Genomic DNA, 22,062 nt, shown 5'->3' with positions numbered 1-22,062 from the left:
ACTTTTCGTGAAAAACACGGACAAACAATATTTCAACTTATCTTGTTTTCAGCAACAGAGCGGCTTTTCGGTGCCTGACAACGATGTGGAAAATCACATATTGACCCACCCAAAACACTGAAGTTTTGGAAAAACCACCGTGGCACGCAGAGTCTCTTCATGTTATTTGCTGAAATTGCATTAGCGAATCGATCGTTGATACGTTTGTGGCGGTTAGAGCCCGCATTAGAATTAAATAGTCCATGCAGGAACAGAATTTTATAAATTTACATCTGCACACAATTTCAGTATAGTAATATCACCATTAAAGAGATTTTAGCTGAACGAGAAAAAGTGCCAAATAATGAAATTCTAAGGATCTGGACATTTTTAGGGACATGCATCCTCTCCACAAATTTTTATGTTAAATGAGAGATGGGATAGAGGAATAATATTTGGACTTATTTATGCTAAAAAAAAAACCATGTTGCACGTAAATCTTGTGCACGTAGTTCCTTTTAGCATAATACGTCCATTTATGTGAAATTTCCCAACGTCTCCAAGAAAACAGCAATAATTACACATTACCCTGCAAGAGAGCAGCACATGATAATTAACCGTCAGATCTGTTTGTTATTATTTTTATGCTTATAATCACGCAAGCAAACAGAGGCTGCGCCGTATACTGCTGTCTTACATAACATAAGATCAATAAATTCTTTATTTTTAAAGTTAAAACGAGACTTCGATGATTTCCAATCATCTGGAAGACTCCCAAGAGTCTAAGAATAGCGAAGAAAAAAAGGCAAGAAGAAAAAAATCAATCAAGGTTCGGCGCAATCTGCCCACATGATCGCTAGTTCGTCGACTTTCGAAGGAAGTGCAAATAATTTGCATCAATTAAAATGGCGCTAAAAGTCAACATTTTGCAAAACTCTCAGATATTTTGGGAAATGGCGTGCCAGCTAAAAAGTTTTTGAATTCTTTCTGATGTAAGTGGACGGATTGACGCCGCAACAAACCAACTTCTATGGCTGATTTATGGCGCAAAAAAACAAATGTATTTACGATTTTCTGATGCACATTGCACATAGACTATATACAGATGATCCAGTAGAAGTAGTTTCTTTTCTAGTAGACAGTAGACTATCCTATACTGCCCTTCACTTCTACAAGCTGTAATCGGCACCAACTTATCTCCTGCGTTTGAAAATCTCCGAAGTCGTCAATTTTACGTGCAGTTATTCACTTGGGATTTTGAAAAAACTGGGGAATAAAAACGGACGGGATTTTTGTGCGGGATATTTTGCGCACGGTGGCATAATGACGCATGAAACACTAGCCATGGAATTTTGTGGCGCAGAATTTTTGTCGTAAAATTTTGATGGGAGGCCCCAGTGAGCAAACAGAAACTCCTCATGATACAAAGACGGCAAAAATTATGCATGCATTGAAGCAGCGTTTAAGTTCCTCGATGAGCGGCATTTCCAGCAGTATTGACCGTCGAGTCCAGATCCAGGGAAGGATACATTGTGGTGATTAATGAGCACTTCATTTGTCTCTTTATTTATTTAAAAAATAATTATGCGCCTATTTCAGGGTCTTTTATACGTGGAGATTTGGAGAGTTTCCTATGCTGTTGTGCCATACTGGTTGCGTTGGAAATGCCACAATGGGTGAGTTGCCCTGGTCTCAGAATCGTGTTTTAATGCCTGATTTTTGAAAATTACCTAAAAATATTTATATCTGCCCTAACAATAACTCTCCACGTTCAAAGTTGACCGAGAAATTCCGCTTTTAAAAATTAGGTTTATAACGTCATCTACTGTCGTATGACACCCCTCCCACCTTGGTTTTATAAATCAGTGAGACACATCTGCACTTGTTACTCAATGTGAAACTTGGACGAAAGCAATGCGAGACTCTCACCATGAGAGAAACCAAGGATGTCACTACTGTGGTGGATAATGTCATGAACCGAATTTTGCAAAGCGCGATATCTCGGGTAATATTGAACGTATCTTATTATTTTTAGCCAATCTTCCAAAATCAAGCATCAAAACACGATTCTATAATCAGCGAAACTGAACCATTGAGGTGAACTATTGCATTAATATGGGTCGTTTGAACTTGAGTCCTGAAGTCTTTTAAAAAGGGTCAAAAATCGTCGATAATACAAATAAAAGGCTTGAGCGGCATGACAAGTTCAACGAAGCCTGTAGGGCAGATCATCTGATTCATACCACTCGAGGTCACCCAGGAGGCGGAATCAGCTAACTAGATAATCTAACCTAGACATAATGAAGTCTAACTGAACAGACTGTTCATCACTTTTCCGCTCGTGACTACCTGCCTTTTTTCTTCCTTCAACGGCATAGTGCAGTTCATGTATGATGTTCCTCACCTCTGTACTTTGCTCTCCTTTTTCTATCCTTAAGATCACTAGCGTGCGTTAAATACCATGTGGTTTTGTGTTAAAAGTGTTCAGCCCGATGCTGAAGCTGGGCCCGAAATGATTCTATTTGCTTCAATGTATGTACTTTTAATATGAATTATTTACAATAATTTTTGCCATCAAGTTCTTGAATATTCGCATGAAAATAATATTCATGAATCTAGTTATCATCTCAATACCTAACAAAGTATACGCCTGAATCCAGTGTGCGTCCGATTCGACCAGCGTGTAAAATTTTCAATTTGACTTATGCTTCTTTTTGGGCGACTGTTCCTCATTGTTAAGTTAAATTAACTTCTTTTTTTAAACATTGTATTTTACTTTCTACCATGATTATGGAAACAAAATTTTTAAAAAAATTGTATGATTTTTTTCTTTTTTTTGTTAGTAATGAGAGAAAAGATTTGTTTGTTTCAGTCCTAGAAATAAACTTACTTTGCTAATTTTTTCCTTGCATCAAGAATGTCAACCTACTTTCTTGGAAATGTGCAATGTATATAATTATCAAAGCACCATGAAAGACTTTTTACAATACTTAATTTTTCACTATCAAGAGAAAAATCACAAAATATAAGATTCGTTCAAATTTCTTTGCGATTGGCCGGATTACCTATTCGAAGGCTGTAGTGAGAATTGAGGGCGTGTAAGCAAAAGCTTTTTCGGGAAGAAGCCGTCTCTTCTAAAAATCAATTCAAGCCTTTTATGACCATGAACTCAAATGAATGAACGGATACCTGCACTGATTTTCGCCCGGTAACCGTCAAGGCCATTAAATTCCGTGCATTAGAACACGGATTTATTGTGCACTGTGTCTTATACTTTTGCATATTTGCCAATTTTTAACTGAATAGTTATCTTTTTAGCATTAAAAATGTAAAAGTCGTAATCCTTAGACGGAGACCTTTACAGAATGAGGAAAAATAATCATGATTTGGTCTGGAAAATTGTCCAAGAGGCACGGTAAAGTTGTGCGAGGGGAGCACACCCCCCACCTACGCCGCCCCCCCCCCCCCCCGTGCGACCTGATGAGGGTGTGTGAGGGGATGGGAGGCGAGCGGTTTTCGATTACCCCCGCGGTCACTCTGAGCCAGTGGCGTGGCGTGAATTGCGATATTTCGATTGTTATGTCATTTAAACCCATAGAAAAGGATCGATAAACAGGGTGTTCGCAGCGAACACCTTCATAATCGATTCTTTACCACAGGTTTAAATGGCAAAACAATCGCTACATCGCAATTCACGCCACGCCACTGCTCTGAGCCAAAGTACATTATCGCCAATTAAATGGCTGATTTGAAGAAGTTCGTAGCCGCCAAAAGTCGAGTTTCAAGGAAACATGAAAAAAATGATTTCCTTGACAATTCTTCATGTTTCTGTTTGGAAAAATTAGCCAATGCTCTACTAGGGATCACGATCACACAACTGGGGCCATAAAAATTGGGCAAGAAATAAAAACAATTTTTTTTTGGTGGATAGGCCTTTCTTTCTAATAACCAGACAATGCTGCCATTTTTAGCGGTATTAATGACAATCAAGTGGGTTGCGTGAAAATTGAGTGTACACAAACATAGAAAACATAGTATGTCCTTGCTCATGGTTTTTAGCACGAGGGGGTACCTTGCGCAGGAAGGGGTGGCTCGAAAATTATGAACCCTTTTTCCACCAAAGAAGATCTTTAAATATTAAAAAAGACGTTTACACGGCAATTTTGGTAAGAATCACTCGGTAGCAAGATGCGTCCACCCTTACGACACAGTATTTCGTCGAAAACTCAATCTCTGACCATTTTGCGGTTACGCCCGTCTTCAAATAAACCGTTCGGTTAAGTTGGTTAAAGTTTGGTATCGGTTAAAGTATGGTATCTGTTTGCAGATTTTTTATCTCCACGAGACATACACACACAAAAAAAGTTTGATCGAGAAATGCAGAGAATTTTCTAGAATGTGTCAACACTGGTGAGGCCGCTAGACCTGCTTCAACTTGAACTTGATCCACTGATTTCATTAAAAGAATCCGCGAATCCGAATCCTAGCATCCCGGGTTCGACCCGATCCGATCCGTCCGGTGACCTTTGCGACGCAAGCGCGAGAACCTTGGGTCCACGATTTCAGATTCAAACGACTCGAGTGTAGCGCCATCGCCGGGAAAACTTACAACCGCTCGGGATTCCGACAATAAACAAACACGAGTCCCAGGTAAAAATGCAAAGTTGGGCATGCTGAATCCGAAAGTATCTCGAAAAATCTGCATTGCCGAGTTGGGCGGGAAACCCCCGTTTCAGCATGATTCAGAGTCGTATTTCGTGCGATAAGCGGCAACGCGGCGACTACTTAAAATCCGCAACCTCACTTATTTGCAACACACCCACGTGGGGAAAAGCTAGTAGATTGGTCAGTTTCTTCTTTCGCTTCGCTGGAGGATCTCGGGCGGTGGAGAAGTGATTAAGTGGAAAATCGGCGATAAAATTTGTTTATTACCAAACCTACCACCAGTCTTTTGAAGCAAGTGTTGACGATCGGAAACAGTTCGAACATTTTTTGTGCTCGTTACTTATTTCTGGGGAACATTGTGCTCGGTTTGCGTAAGGGTGAATCGACTGCCTTTCATTTCAATTTTTCTTCTTTTTTACAAAAGTTTGCTCTCATAAGTTTTACTTGAAGTTCATAAAAATTTATTTCATACTCACAAATCTGAAATAGTTAAAAACTTCAACAGAAAAAAGAAGGACAAGGAATTTCAAAGGATTTTCAAATTTCAAGGAATTCAAGGACAAGGACATTTCTATCTCCAGTGTTTCACCTTACTTTTCTTAAATAAGTAAATGGACATAGTGTATTTTAAAGTTGTACTCTTTATCACGACTGCTATTCGTGTGCCCAGCTCATAATCACACGCTGAAAACTGTTTGCTACCTACGCTTCTGAAATTAAGTGACACATTTCTTTCACATTACATTACTTTTCTGTGCGTTTTTTCTCGGCAAAAAAGTAAAACGGAGTATCAGCAGTTGTTTTAAAATGGCTCAATAGACTTACATAACACTCACTGTGTCCTCACGCTGGAAGATGAAAACTTATTGGTTTTGAAATTATTTTAGCTTTAACCGCGCGCTTTTGTGATTAAGATGAAACTAAGGCTATTCGTTCGCATTATGTTGTTTGTGGTTCTATTCCTGATGACAATCTCCAAGCATGGAAGCCTCCAGGCGGAAAAGCTCAAATGGGACGCTAAAGCTTTCCTGAACACCGTAAGTTTCAAATGACTGGAATTTTCAGGGAATTTCCTGCATGCATGAGGAACACTCATTCTCAAATAAATTTTAACTGATTTTTCGTAAAATACAAACATGTACAAAGTCTCATATCAATTATAATGAAAAAAAGAACTGCAAAGATATGTTTTCTCGACTTAACATATTGGTGTGAGTTTCCAACAACGAACACGACGCATGCATCGCTGTGGAGGTCAGAAAAGTGGAAACGCCTTCAATTATTTGTGTATGCAACGCAGACATCCTCGGAGCACGAATATTTGTATCAAGGTGCCATTATACGTCAGTCGGCCTCTTATGGTGTAGTGATTTTAGCGCTGGCTCTAGGATCGGGAGGTCCGGGATTCGATTCCCGGCCAGGCGACCCGAGTTTGATGGTCTCAAACAATGGTTGCCTAGGACTGGTTGTAGGGACGGAGGGGGGACGGGACTAAAAGTGCAAGGATTAGCCCTTGTGGTCTATTTAAAGTAGTAAAAAAAAAAAAAAATACCCATGTCGTTCAAGGTTGAGTATCCCAGTTCCCAAGTAGATTTTCCGGAGCGATCTTCTGACTGATGAAGCCAGACTTTCAAGTTGACGGATGGGTGTTAGATATACGAGTGATATCAATGAAGATGAGTGGAGTGGATCAGAATTGTTTGAGCAGAGCCCCCCTCTGCTTTTGCGGGAACTCCATTCCACGATGTATCAATCAGTGGAAATACCCACAAAGCGGCAACAATGTGTTTTGTTCATTTGAATGCACGCGAATCAATCGATAATTATCGAAACAGACCATTCCATGTGGAATAGATTTCTCAAAATGGACTTAAAGAGAAGAAGAGTAGTGTTATCAAATCACAAAAGCTGTCATTTGTTTGAAAGTTCAGCTTGCAGAAGTTTTGCATTTGGCTGAGTTTTGGATGCTGGACGCCTTTAGGGGTAGACTTCACGGAAAAGCGATGCATTCGTTTTGCTATCATGAGGAAAGTTATGTCTTTCCTATTGTCTGCATCGAATTTGATAAAATTGCGAATTTTGAGGATGACGTCACAGAAAATGGCGTCTGTATCAATTGACTCAATGGTTATACGTTATTTAATACGAACTTTTGCAAGTAAACAGAAACATAGCGTGATTTCCAAAGTTCACGTTTGCGCTTCACTCGCGATTACATTGCTAACAGCCGGTCTCCAAAATATATTGTCTTCGTTTGTAACTAACGAATATCGGAGGAACAGTTGGACGTATTTCTAGCAAATAGATTTATGTGCAGGTGAGGAATATGGGGTATGCTCGCGAGTCCTCTGGCCCTAAGAGTGAATGAGAAGAATAAAGCGCCAGTGACGTCAACGGAAATGGACGCGGCTCCTCGTATTGCGCTTTAACTCATGAGCCCTGTCCACAACGCTCTCGTGCCGTGCTCGCGGCTCATATATCCCGCTTTTAGTTGGCACACAGTCCTGTTTGCTGAATTTAAAATCCCGCTTTTCCAATTCTTCAAAAGGAATCACGCCCACTGACCACATTGTTTCTTATGCAGCTTTCTAGAGCATACCCCATATTTTTCACCTGTACATAGTTCTGTTTGATAAAAATACGTCCAGCTTAGCCACTAAATTGGTGTATCACGTAGACCGGAGGGGTAAACACTAAATAGTTTGTCGCTATGTTGACGAAAAGAAGAAAATTCTCTTTCATGTAAGCCCTGTCCTCTGTATAATAACTCCATGCCTTTCAGGGCTGATGTGAAAATGGAGTTATGCTTTCCTTATTTGGACTGCATTTTGCAATTTGGAACTATAAATTCCGGCCCGGTTTAAAAACAACGTAAGTGCCATTAGTTTCCCTATGCACATACGTGTTTTTTCAGATGTGCCAGAATTTATAGCTCCAAATTGCAAACTGCAGTCCATTTGTAGTATAGACCTAAGCGTGAGCTCCTTTTGAAATGTTTTGCTTTTAAGCATAACAATCTCGCACGAACGTATTACCTGGTTAAAGTATTTTAGGGCCTCCTTATGCTTTAAATACTTATATCCGAGGCAGTACTTTCAGATCGATTTGAAAATATTACGAACAGTCACGTGATCTCTTCATTTTAGTGACGTATTACTGTGCTACTTTGTGATTGGTTCATTTTATTGGCGCAGCATCGACACGTCAGCTGTTTGCGGCATTGAGCGGAAGGTTTAAGGTTATGTCATGGACCATGAGAATAAATAAGGACCCCCAACTCCAGTTAGCGGAGACATTAGCGCTGCCTATATTTTCATCCATGGCCGATGTCACCGCCGGCCGGCCGGTCGCCGGTCCCTCTCTTCCCCGCGACCCGCGCTTCCCCTCCCCCTGGCTGAACTCCTCTTCACGCGGCCCCGCTCCCCCGCGACCTGCGCGCCCTACCTCGCGGCGTCGCGACGCCGCTGTCCGCTAGATCGCGTTGATTTTATTTTGTGCAGGAGGAGCTTATCAAGTACTGGGGCTACGAAGGCGAGACGCACTACGTCACGACTGAAGATGGCTATATTTTAAGCGTTCATCGTATTGCCAACAAAACATCCAAGTACCCACCGGTGTTCTTGCAACATGGACTCTTGACAGCCTCCGATTTATGGGTCATACGGGGACCTAAGGAGGACCTGGGTAAGCGCCTATTTCATAATGAGTCTTTTCGAGTTTGGATATCAAATTTCTATGGGTTGAATTAAAAACTCTAACCTCTATTTGGTAGTTTTAAATTTCTGTGTGTCCTTTATTAGTTCAGGGGAAAACTGATTATAATAGCCAAGATGAGATTTCAGGTAAAAATCGGGGAGGGGGGCGATAGAGATATCTGTGAAAGGGCTTTGATGTGGTATTTCAACAAATTTTATACGCGAATAACACGACTCTGAAAGCAATTTAGAGCTTAAGAGCGAGAAAATGTGAAAGTACAAGGAACACAGTTAAATATTTGAGACAATACTGCAGAGACAAGTCTACACATCGACATCGATTAAAAATAATTTACGTGCATGAAAAAATATTTCTTTCGAAACAAAGAAATTTTTCTTTTTGTAAAAAAAACAGCTACAAAATAATGTTTAAATATTTTTTTTAAAAAAAGTAAAACCACTCGTATCGTTTTAAATCTGTGCTCTATTGTAATCAGTTTCTGTTTATGATCGGACTTGTTTTTTTCCCTTAATTTAAGAAAATGAGGAATTTTGTCGATGTATTCCCCTAAAATACTCCCTTTTCTAGAGGGAGAGGCCTTTAAATTAAATGTTTACACGAAGAAAAAAACTTATTTCCGAGTTTTATATTCCTCGCACTTTATCACGTTTGGACGGTGTATTTTCGAAAAGGATTCTACGCGGACTTGAAATAAAAAAGAAAAAGGATTCAATTCCATTCCGACGATCTGAGAAATTTTCCTCATTCTATTTCTGCCCAACAACGTGTACATATCCGTATTTAGATCCAAAATATGGCGCATAAAAAGTCTTTAAAAAGGTGTGTGGTCATTTGCATTTTGAACACCTCCCATAACGGTCTAGATTCGGGGAAAATGTGGTGTCTGTAGCTGACGCCGCGCCAGTGAGACGATGAGAAGCTTCAAAAATTGCAAATTACATCACCGACAGTAACGAATTATAACGTGGTTTCCTGTTACCACTGAAGTTATGAAAATTTGACCACGACCCCTCATAGCTTCAAGCTACAAATACGGGCTTTGGTGGTTGATGGACATAAATGTTTGGAGTGAGATCTGCCCTCATATGAACCTCTATTTTTTTCACATGCATTTAAATTTGTAAAAAGGAGGAAAATATGTCATATAAACATGTCAGAATTTCATAAAAAGATTTAGACCCGCGCAACTTGTATCTTGTTAATAAATAACCTCCTTTTTTTTTAAATTTATGACACGCACAGTGAATTGAGATTATGCTGTACCCTCAAACTTTTCCTTTTATTTACCCCATACCTGAGGTTCCCTCAGTTTTACAACCCATATCAACCAAGATAATCTCCCCAACTAGAAGGAAATTCCTCCAATTCAATGAACTAAATTTCAGTTTTATATGACCCACCAAAGTCTAAGATTTATAGTCAATCGAATTTATAGGTTCAGTCTTATTGAGCCATGTTTGGCTCAGATAACCAAAATCATCGGAAGAAAATAAGAATTTTATTTCAGAGTCATTTTAGTTGCAAAATACTTTGATTCTGAACCAAAATTCTAGGAGTGAAAAGATAAATTGTCTAAACCAAAAACTCTACGGGGCTATATGAAGCGATTTTAGCTGAACGAAAGTTTTTTTCCTGTAAAAAAAAATAAATTGCAGCGACTTGTACCTGTAAATTCTCCAGAAGTAAAATCTGATGAATCGGTGGAATTATTAATTAAATGCAATATTTAATGTAAAACGACCAATGATGTAGAAGAAGCCCAGGCAGCTTTACTCAAAATTTAACATTATTTTCTTCTTTCTCTGTGCAGCATTTATGTTAGCTGACCTTGGATATGACGTATGGATGAGCAATGCCAGAGGGACCACGTACTCTAAAAATCACACCACTTTGTCTCCGAAACAACCCAAATTTTGGGAGCACAGGTGAGAAATCTCTAAATATTTCACTCATTAATTGCATCTTTTGCACCTTAAGAATCTCAGATGACCGATGTAAGACAATCACGGGTCAATATCCCGTGGTATTTTGGAAATTTGACAACAAGACTTTGACTTATTTCCTGACTGTGGTTGCCATAATTTGCTCTCCTTTAACTTGCTTCTTTTTCGTGTCTACAGCACTCAAATCCGGGCGGGCACACATTAGCATTTTTTGACAGACCTGTTCTATACCTGTTAAAGTTTATAACATTTAACTGAATCTAATTTGATAAATTACCAACTCCAGTCTAGAGGTGCTAACGAAGTGTATACATTTTCATAAAGTTTTTACTTCATACTTGTACATTGTTTCCAATCCCCCACGTTTTCTTAAATTTAAGTGCATTTCCCTCCATTTTGGCTAGGTTTGGTATTATCTTTTTCCAGTTATAACACGATTCTTCTCCACGAAAATAGAGCTCTTAACGTCAAAATTCTCAAAATAAGGCATTTTATTTCCTGCATGCTAAGACTAGTATTTTTCATACATCGTAGCATCATAAACGCTTAAAAATGTCGTACAAAACGTGAAATAGAGGACGTGATACCTCACTTTCAATCCCTGCACGTGATTTGAAGAAAAAGTTTTTTCAAAGTTTTTATTTGACATACAATCATAGGATTCAAAATTGCCTGATTATGGTGCAATATGAGGTCATTGCCTAGAATAAATATGAACAAAACGGCAGACAACCTACTCCCCAGAATACTGCATGCGTACCACGGGTAGCTCAAACTTAGGTTTTAACGTAACGTCTTAATTTTAGAAGCACCTCAATCCTTCTCAACTTCAACTTACCCAAAAAAATTCGCTGTCTTGCAATTTGTCTCCAAAATCCAAGTTATTTCATTCCAAGGCTGTGTATTTATTTATTTCTCAAAGCATTAGATATGCTCTTGTTTTGAAATTATTTGATGAAGTCACGTATGATAATAATTTTCTGTGATTTATAATATGGTTGCAGTTACCATGAGATGGGGAAGTACGACCTGCCGGCGGTGATCGACCACGTTTTGAACGAGACGGGAAGACCGCAGCTTTTCTACATTGGTCACTCCATGGGCACTCTCATGTTCTACGTGATGGCCGCCTCCAGACCAGAGTACAACTCCAAGATTATCGTCAGCTTCAGCCTGGCCCCGATATGCTTCATGTCTCACCTCGTGGCCAAACCCTTCGCTAAAATGATCGCCGACAGTACTCCAGCGTGGGGCGTAAGTTCACAAGTCATAAATTATCACTTTCAGTCAGGGACAAATACACTCATGAGAAAAAGTATTATTGCACGTCACTAGAATTATACAGGGTCATTCAAAAGTCGCGCACCACTGGCCATGAGGGGAGTGGCCATTTGAAATTTTTGAGTTGCCCCCCACCCTCCTCCCCCGAGGGGATCAAAAACTGGAAAGTACCTAAAAAAGTTTCCCCTCGATATGAAGAAACACGTCTTAAACCGCAAATCGATATCATAATTAGAACTACAGTTATGGCCAGTGATGCGGGACTTTTGAATGACCCTGTATCTCTGTTTCGAAGCAAGATTTTCCTGCTTGACTCATCTAAAATTGGATTGATTTTTTGGACATAAGCGCAAGTCGATCTCGCCGTCTTTTAATTTCTTGAAGACCTCGATTCTTTTAAATACACGGACAACTAAAAGGGAACAAATAAAGGGAATATATGGCAGATAATGAGCACCTCTCGTCCGACAATAGACTAAGATCAGTTTTTCTATAAATATCTGTGTAATTCATCTATGATACAGCAAACCAGACCGTCGGAATTTTGAAACCTTCTTATAGGCTTATCATACACTTTGGCTGAAAATCATATTCGATAATTCAACTTAGTTCATTCACACAAAATTCAGATCTTAATCAGATCTAATTCGATTTTAATTTGTGTAACCAGAATTCAGATTTTATTTCGAAAACAGATATTTCTGGTCGATTGAGTTATTATCACGATTGTCTTGGCTACAATTGAGAGGTTTGGAAGACAGGACACATAAGTGAAGTTTTTGCCATTTCAAGAATTACCCGTTTAAAATTTTAAAATGAGAGCCATCTGGCGGAGAGAAAGTTCAAATTCACTCTTTCATGCTTAAAAATTAGATTTTAGTGGTAAATTTTCCACTGAAAATACTTTGAAACTAATTCATGGCCGGATTTACCTACTTGCCGCCCATGGGCCGCTAGTAATTTGCCGCCCACTTCTCATTCGTTTTGAAACATCAATGAAAACCATCAAATGAACGTGCCAGCGGGGGAGGGGTGCATAAGACGCGTTTACTGGTGTTGAACACATTTTTTGGTAAAGCCCTGTCAACACTACTAGCAAAAGTTCACGGAACTTTGCGCGAAGTGGACAAGGCCTTCCATTCATAAGAAATGAACGAAAAAATTATGAAAGTTATTAAAGAACAAACATAAATTTGGATTAATGATTTTCACTTCCGCCGCCGCGCCTCGCAGACCGCACTGTGTTTGACGCGATGCGTGAAGTATTCACGCAGTCTTGTAGGCGCTATGCGTCTCACGCTGATCGCACTGTGTTTGCCGCAATGCGTGAGGTATTCATGCATTCTTGTAGGCGCTATCCGTTTCACGCTGTCCGCAATGACCGCTTTGTGTTTGATGCAATGCGTGAAGTATTCGTGCAGTCTTGTAGGCGCTAATATGTGTTACATGCCGATCGCCGCGCTGAGGGCTTCTCCTTTTCATCTCAAGTCCTCGTCATCATTTCTCTCTAGTTAAGTTGCGCCGTTCCAGGCCAAATTGCGTGTTTGGTTTCTCTCTTAACTCGACTAATTAAGGGTGCTGTCTCTTGTATCACTGAAAGATGACAAAAGTAGAAATTACTATACTCTCATAAAATTAGAGATTTTGTCACCTTTTCTCGTTTGTAATTTATTTTTCTAAATCCGAATTTTTTTTATACCTACATTTAAAAAAATTGCAAAATTTGCCGCCCCCTGTAGATTTGCCGCCATGGGCCGCGGCTCATGTGGCCACCCCCTTAATCTAGCCCTGGACTAATTTTAGTTGGAACTATTAAAATCTCAATAAAATACAAAAAAAGTGAGCAATAAAATAGCGAAAAAAATGTGAAAAATAATTTATGAGAGTAACGATTTTTCTCCTAACTTTTTGAAAAATGATTCCCGGGTTGGTAGATACTTCCTTGCGGATTTTCTTCCCCATCCCGAATGGACGTAAAACGGTCAGTTTATACCCCCATCCCCTTCAGAAAATACCCTGTTAATGACTGTGAATAATCAATTACCAAAACATCCAGCTAACGTATTCAGTAATAAATTGAATTCTAGGCATTCGCAATGAATCTTCACGCGGGCAATAAATTTTCATAATCCGCGATGTCATTTTGCAAATCTTGTGATAGAAAGCAAAAATCTTCCCGAAATTTACTAATAATGATAGATGACACGACAGTCTCATCCTGCATCACCGAATCAGCGCCGGGTCATTGAATTCACTGGGTGTGTTTTGAGCATTATTCCGCCAAGCACCCTATTTTTTTCTTATTTCAATAATCCACATCCAGGCTCCTATATAGAGCATAATACCATCCTCATTATTAAACATGCAGCAATAATACCGTGCCTCAAAGGCAGAATATTGAAAATTCCAAAGAATCTTGAAGGTATTTATTTCTCATGATAATTGCGTCCTTATTTGAGACAGGATATTGAAAATAATATTCTCCGGCCGGGCCTCGGATATTTTGCAGGCGTGAGAACCAGTTTTTCAGATCTAATTGGCTATTTTTTCGAAAAAAATTATCGGGTGAAATTTATTTTTGAGCTCCTAGCGAATAGAAACTCAAAGCAGGTTTGATATTCTGCAGGCTTTTTCTTCGGATGGCGTAATTTGGCCGATGTGTGAATAATTCATATTCAGTTTTTCCGATTCGTCCACAGCGCATTGCTGCCAAAACAATGTAACTCTCATTGAAAAGATATTCAAATGGGCGGTTTTTGTTGCATATACAACGGAGTCAGTTCTGCAGATCGACGACGTTGATCGATTAATAGCATTGCTGAGATATGGAGTAATCGATCGAGATCGTTCGATAATAATTCAACAATCGGCGCTGGCCTACTATGCGCGAGAACATTCCTTTATCCGATTGTCCGACGCATAATTTACTGCTAATAACACGCGTAGCCCCTATGCCTCAGCGGCGACAAGATGATTTTGTTCGGAAGAAAGTAATCGAAATGCATTATTCAGAATTTTGTTTTTCATAAAAAGCGATAATATTTTGGCTGCTGAAAAATTGCCTGATTTTTTGCGCTCAATAAAGTGAATACTTCAGTTCGAAAACAACTTAACTCTGAGAAAAGAAAACAAACTAAACTGATCGTAGTTTTTAATTTTTTGAAAATATTTTTGCAGCTTGGTTTAATCTTCCTTAGATGGACAAGGATGAAAAAGACTAAAACGCACGAAATAACTTGAATCAGGGCTAAATATTAAAAGCTTGATGATTTAAAGGCTTGGACGTTTTCTATCAACCATATCATCAACTGAAAGCAAAGGCTAACCAGCAATATGACATACCTACACTCCTTCATTTTCCTTTTTTGCCTTTGAAATACGAGATCGGAAAATCTATTAAGACAATTCTTAACTTGAACCAAATACACTGATGTTAATCTCATGGGAGATCGTACAATTATCTTGATATTTTTTTTAGGAAGTGAAACATAACATAGAAAAATTACCGTTGACACCAAAAACAATTTTCATGCTGCAAAACGAAATTTCTTCAATCGTCGGAGTTGAATTTGAAACGGGACAATTCATCCTATTTTGACTGAGTAGCACTAAAGTTGACCTGGCTGCACATGAGCGTAATGTTTCACCAATACCGCCATCTGAACTCCAAGTTTAAACACCATCAAAAACTCATAGAAATAGGTACTCTCTTAAAACCTTGGATAAAAATGGGCTTATTTTCCGTTAATGCTTTCCTAACACCCATGCTTGCATTGAGAGAGGCCATGTTGTTGTTCAGATCAAATTTGATACATATTTGATATATATACCTATGTCTTCAGAAAACCCTTACAATTGCAATCAAGTCCGAATCAGGTCACAGACTGATGAAGACTCATATGTCAAAGGTAGATATAGAATGTTCCATGGAAACAGATTTGGTTTCATAAACTTCAATACGCCAACGTGTTATAATTTTTTAGTTTCACGTCCATGCTGTGTTGTCAATACGTACAATTTTAGAAATAGTTACACTGTAATCTTCGAAATGTAACATCAAATCTGGAGCGCATAGCTGTCAAGTAGTGATTTAAATGTGAAAATTAAAATTTTCAGTTTGCTCTAGTCTTTTTCTCACAAGAAAAGATAAACTGAAAGTAAATTAATTAGACGATCTTGTGACTTTTTTGCAGTCGTTAATTGGTAACACGGGCTTCCTGGAGGTTTTTCCGAGAAACCGGAAAATGAGTGAGGCTTTTTACAAATTGATGAAGGACCCGGAGAGGCACGATATCCTTTGGCTGGCTCTGTTCAACCTGGTCGGCACGGACTGGACGCTCCTTGATCAGGTTTGTTCATTTATTAACCGCTTTTCATATTTACAGATCCGTGGAAAACACGACGGTGCTGAACGTCCTCGATGATGCCCTAAGTGACGAGAACCTCTTCCGTCGAACGCGACGTGGATGATAGCTCCTGAAATCTGGATACAACTATTCGTGCTCTGAGGATGTCCGTGTTGCATACACAAAAATGGAAGGCGCTCTGCCTTTCCCCGCCGGAACAGAACTGGGCGTAATGCGTCACGGCGCGCGCGCCAGAGCTTTATCAGATGTACTTTGAGATTTTCGCGAATTTTGATATTACTAATTTTCGCAGCTTTAAAAGAGATGGTGCTGAAATAATGTTCATGTAACAAATATTTGACACGGAGAAGTTAACACCTTTAATTAGATTTTCCTTCGTTATTCCTTCTTTTTCTGGAATATTATTTTACATTGTGTTCGTTGAAACCCTCGTGAAATAAATCGGCCGATTCAAGGAAAGTTGACAAAAAGTCAATTTGTGTTCGTCAGAGTAGTGTTTAAAGTGACACGTGGCCACTTTTGACAAACTTCTTTCATTATACTATGGATTCATAAGCAGCTTTTTTATGAGTATGCAACATTTGTAGAAAATTGCGTACTAAGGTTGTTTTTGTTGTATCAAACAACATTGCATTTTTGGAATTTTCACGAAAACTCCACACGGATGGTGTAAGTCCGTTTAAAAATAAGTTTTCCGAAATAACTTATTTTTCGATTTTCGAACATGGCGCATTCGGTTTAAACATGAACTGATTAAAAAAATGTACAGGAAATAAAGGATTTACAAAGTTTATTTTTTGTTTCTTGTAAATTTCAGGCCGAGATGCCAACAGTCCTCAGTCACCTCCCAAGCGGTACATCTTTTCAAACCATACAAGCTCTTTCACAGCAACTATACCACCCAGGTAACACCAAATTCATGCTCAATTTCGAAAGTTGTTATGAACGGAGATTAAAAATCTAGGTAGAAAACTGTGGTCATCAAAAATATAATTATTATCTGAGCAGTATCAACATTATTCTCTCGCCAAAATCTATACCGCAGATAAATTAAATGTAATTATTCTGGTCACAAGATTCCTGGATATCACAATACTTATGATGCATAATACATAGTCTGTTGCAAAATCAAATCAAATTAAGAAACGAAAATTAAGAAAGCAGTCTGTGATTTCTAGTCGATCAATGTACCATCTTTTTTTCAGAGTTGAAAACTTAGAATGGGATACCGTTCTTCCGTATGTTTTACTTTTTATCTCGGCAAATCTCTCAAATGGAAATGTTTATTTAGGAGTATTCTCAATGTCCAATCTGTGAAAAATTTTACCGTAAAATTCCCAGATATGTATTTTGTTCCTCCTTCAATTTTTCCTTGTTATTTATTTATTTATTTATTTTTATTTTTTATTTATTTATTTTTTTAAAAAACAATCATATTAGAATGTTTTATCATCGTCTTCGGGAGAGTGACATGAGGCCGCAAAGGCTAAATTTTCAGTGGAGTTAATGTTGTCGAGTATTATCAAAACATCGGATATTGAGATTTCGACAGCAACTATTTCTGGTGTCGTTAATAAGATAAGAAACGATCGGTTTCGTTCATTTTTTGGACTAATATAGAAGGCGTGAAGCTGTAGTATAATCTGGCATTCTCGTGCCATGGAGAAATGAATCAAAATTATTATTTCCTTACAAAACTGCGTCGTTTGAGACGCAATATTCAGGCTAGTATAGCACCGGTTTGATTTTGAAATTTTAGGAGTTTTCTGCACGTAAAGTCTCTTTAAACGCTTCTTCATATTATGTTATCACCCACTCAATTTTGAGTATTTGTAGACTAACGTCCTGTCTCCTGTGGACGGTGACTTTACCAAATCTCATTGAATCATCAGATTGAACATAACCGATGTGTTTGATTTTCACCAGACGAATTTCGAGCCTACGACTACGGACCGAAGGAAAACTTGATTAAATACGGTACCGAGGAAGTGCCACACTACAACCTCAGTGCCATAACCTGCAAAATGTCACTTCACTACGCATACAATGATTTCCTTTCACATCCCAAGGTAAGTTTCACAGGCTCTTATGGGTAGATTCCTAAGGGTGAGGCGAGGTCGATATTTCTCAGCGGCAAAAACTATGTGAAAATGCTCCCATTAGGGTTCCAAGACATTTCGTCAACGATTTTTTGTCCGCGCACCTGTTTTGTCCAGTAGTTTACGTCCACGCGTAAAATAAGCAACAATGACTTGATCCAAGCGTTATATTTTAGTCCGAATGTAAAATCATATTGATACCATCGAAATTAGAAAATTGAGAGAGAAGGAGGTGTTGTTATGGTGATTGGTGACTCATTTTTTAAATGAAATATTACTTTCTCCTTTTGATTCATCTTTTCAAATTGTCATTGGTGAACGTTTGGTTTTATTTCAATCCTTAAAATTTTCGATATGAAGTAAACCTTATATACACTTTTTTTTTAAAGAAAATATTACTTTATTTTTAAAAACATTTACATTTTTAAAACGTGGCAAGTCCCTTCTAAGAGATGGCATCGATATTAATATCATCAAGCCGTAATGGTGTTAAAAGAAGCTGTACAAAAATGAATAAAAGAGGGGAAAAAACCAAGAAGCTCGCAATCATTGGTATTCTTACACCGTCCTTTTACAGTCAAATACGTCCAATTTTAAGAGTTTGGTTACGAGTGCACCACGCTGCAGCACAGTAAAAGTACAAAAATATAAAAGAAAAAATTAAAGTGCTTTGTAAGTCATTGGACACGGAACCCCCTGAATATTTACAAAACACACATTATATTTTTCTTTACATATTTTTATCCAGCAATTTAAATGAGAATAATCCACGCAGAGTGTGCAAACATTTCAAAATCACGAGTTGAAAAATGCTGCCTCCGCGAGTTTAAATTTTAGAGCCGAACACAGAGCGAAGCTGCCTACAAACCTAAGTGGATACTTCACGCATTGCGCAATGCTTGAAGTATCCACTTAGGTTTGTAGGCGTCAATGCACGATGCGCGTTGACCGCCCTCCCGCCGCGCCGAGCCGCAGAGTGCCACGGCGCCTCAAGCAACTATTTCACAACAGAGGTGTTGCACAGTATCATACGAAATTGAAGGCGCTCCAACAAATTAAGGATGACAGGCATCCTTTAAGAGTATGGAGTTTCCCTCGCAAAATACATCAAGATACTCCGGCACAAAAAGAGAGCGGTTGTCCAAAAACTCAGTAAGTATTTACTGACGTTTAGCATAATTTTTGAATGTCATTAGAGAAAAAAGTAACTCAATCTAAGCAGAAACATGCTTGAGTATGCAGTCAAGAGGATTTTATTTTAAATCAAGAAGAAAGTAGCTGAATGATAACGGGTTTCTGTTTGATGTAAGTGACTTTTCTTTTTACGTAAGCATCTTTTATTCTTTAAACAAGCATTATTTTCTTTATTGATTCATGAGGAAATTCTCTTGGCGGTAGATTCGAGCTTATTTCTGCTTGAATCAAGTCACTTTTTCCCTCAATGAAGGTCAAATTCATTCTAAACGTTATTGAATACAGAATCTAGGACTTACATGTATTCACATGTGGACTTAATAACTTTGGATCTCAATTGGTAAAAGGATCAAAACTCCCCTGCCGAAAAAAACGCGTGGACGTAAATTACTGGAAAATGTAGGTGCGTTGACAAGAAATCGTTGTCGAAATGTTCCGTAACCCCCATTAGTCAAATAGCGAAACAAGACTATCATCCTTTTCGACCTGCTTAACACAGATTTGATTTTGGTTTTACCTGATCGATAAACAGGGTGTTTGCAGTGGACACCTAAGTAATTAATTCTTTACCATACGTTTAAATGGCATAACAATCGATACATCGCAATTCACGCCACGCCACTGCGGTAAATCATGTTTTTGTTACCTGTTAACGGACGGGGACCGATGTTACGAAAGCATTACAAGGGCAGGAGAAGGGGAGAAGGGGGTTCGAAAAATTAGAAATTTAGCATAACGTATACTATGAACGGCCCATTTTACAAGTTCAAAATCTGTATTTATTTTTTAATGGAATGTGAAAATTCATTTTAACAGGACGTAAAAAGGCTAGCGTCCATGCTTCCTGATGTCCGGATGGTGCCGGTAAAGTACAAACAGTTCAACCACGTCGACTTTGTTTGGGGCAAAAACTGTCGGAAAATGTTCGGGGAGGACATAATACAGACGATACAGTATTATTCGACCCCAGAATCCAAAAAGAGGCCATCTCGAGCGCCCAAGAGACCATCAAGAACGCCTAAGAGACCATCGAGCACGCTTAAGAGGCCGCCTCGCGTGCAGAAAGCAAAAGCACCGAGCTGATTGAACGAGTTTGTTTATTTTTTATTTATTTAAGATATGTTTTAAATTAAGATTCTTGGTTCCTTATTGTAAATATGTATTTAGATCATCAGATCTCTAAAATGTACAGTAAAGAATAAAAAAGTCAAGCTGCATACTTCGAAAAAGCTGTTTAGCTGTTCTTCCATTGAAAATTTTAACCATGTTTAGCATTAATTACTGTTTTAATTGGAAAACCTGTCTACGGGATTCCGCGCACAGGCTTTCCAATTAAGTTTTTGTGACTAAGGTGAGTTCCTTTGAACTCGTATAATTAGAAATGAATGTTTACATGGTAGGAGCTAGAAAGTGAGAGATGGCGGCTGGGATTCCCCTTCCTCGCTAAATGTTGAAAACAAAAGAAATGAGGTTCTATTGCGTAAGGGGCACAGCCCTCTTCCCTCCATGAAACATTCTCTCTTGAGAAACATTTCTTGTTAGGTTGTACGAAATGCAGAAACAGAATAGGAGTTGGATGTCTGAGGACCGTTTTTCTAACCGTACGTACTAAGTGAGGTTATTGTATATTATGCAAGGTGTTCCCACCGCTGACATTGCCCAAGATTGATAAATACTTTAATTTTACCCTAAATTTACGCCTCTGAAAGATATAAATACAAAAAAATTTGCGAAAACAAATCAAAGGCAAAGTTTTTCCGAAAGGGGCTGGCCGGCTAGGTGATAGCGTGGTTCAGAGAACTATGAATGTAATTTTTCTAAAGAATATTTTCCCGAGGAAAAGTGGCTTTGCTGCAAAATATCGCAATTAATCCTCAAGAGGGATGAGGGGGTGGGGTGGGGATTTTCTTACCCTTCTTTCGCTGTGGGCCAGCCAATATTTCACGTGGAACGATATAATTTTCTTCCAGCAAGGAATGTATGCAAAAGAAAGTCAAGTATCAGTCGACGCTCCAAGTTTCTCAGAATTTGCATATACTGCACGAAATATTTTCCCTCGTATGGGGGCCTGTAGGGTAGGGCCCTAGCGAAGTTTGCTCTATCCTGTTCGCAAAATTCCTCTTTGCAAATCAAAACTAAGTTGGAATTCCTGCAGGCGATACGACGCACCTATGCGATCAAAAGTTTTGAAAATCCAAGCATCACGGCGAGCAAATATTTACGATTTGTAATACTTTAGGACCCTGTTTTGTTAGGCTAAACGTTTTCCTGCCTTCGGCTGATAAGTGGCTCGTAAGAAATGTATAACTGTACAGGGTGATTCACGATTCAATAAGAATGTTTCAGGAGTCGATTATTTTTGCCAATATTAAACCCTTTTTTTACAATTAACCATTTTTCTTGAAACTTTATGATTTTAGAATGGACTGCTAGACAGAGGGAGAATTCAGTAACTATAGGGCATGTTGCCCGGTAATAATTTTACGCAGAATACTTAGAAAATGTCCAAACCTTCTTCCGGGTTTCCTAGATAAAAAATGGGTGGACCCTTGAACATTTTGCGATTCATTAAGACGATTAATTTAATCGATCTCGAGGAAGCTGTAGTTTTGAGGGTGATCGACAGTTAGAAAAATACTGCATAGCAAACAAGTCTTGTTTACGAGAAAGTGACTTCCCTTGCATTTAAATTTGAATCACATCGCAAAGCCATAATCTCTCCAAGCTGAGGGAAATGAAAGCACGAATACTCTTGAAAGTGAATCCTTTCCATGGAACTGTGGAGGTTGAAGTCGCGATTCAAAATATGCGCGAGGG

At 38.7% G+C, this 22,062-nt stretch overlaps 2 protein-coding genes across 8 annotated transcripts in view; one reads left to right on the top strand and one right to left on the bottom strand.

Annotated features, from left to right (window-relative positions):
- LOC109043939 (pyrokinin-1 receptor) overlaps positions 1–22,062 on the bottom strand; it is a 107,682-nt gene that overhangs the window by 35,962 nt on the left and 49,658 nt on the right. The window lies entirely within an intron of this gene.
- Positions 2,277–20,464, top strand: LOC109043940 (lipase 1). 2 transcript variants are annotated; one of them, XM_072298207.1, is made up of 9 exons: positions 2,277–2,511; positions 5,532–5,681; positions 8,145–8,328; positions 10,172–10,286; positions 11,309–11,558; positions 15,779–15,934; positions 16,770–16,857; positions 17,879–18,021; positions 20,062–20,464. In XM_072298207.1, exons 2-9 carry the CDS (start codon positions 5,559–5,561, stop codon positions 20,326–20,328), a joined length of 1,326 nt encoding a protein of 441 aa, XP_072154308.1. In that variant the 5' UTR covers positions 2,277–2,511; positions 5,532–5,558; the 3' UTR covers positions 20,329–20,464. The 2 variants fall into 2 exon arrangements, with proteins under 2 accessions (XP_072154308.1, XP_018916859.2); XM_019061314.2 differs by lacking the exon at positions 2,277–2,511 and having other exon boundaries at positions 3,629–5,681.

Source organism: Bemisia tabaci, chromosome 3 (genome assembly GCF_918797505.1).
Source record: "Bemisia tabaci chromosome 3, PGI_BMITA_v3".
NCBI lineage: Eukaryota > Metazoa > Arthropoda > Insecta > Hemiptera > Aleyrodidae > Bemisia > Bemisia tabaci.
This window is presented reverse-complemented; position numbering and strand designations above follow the sequence as displayed.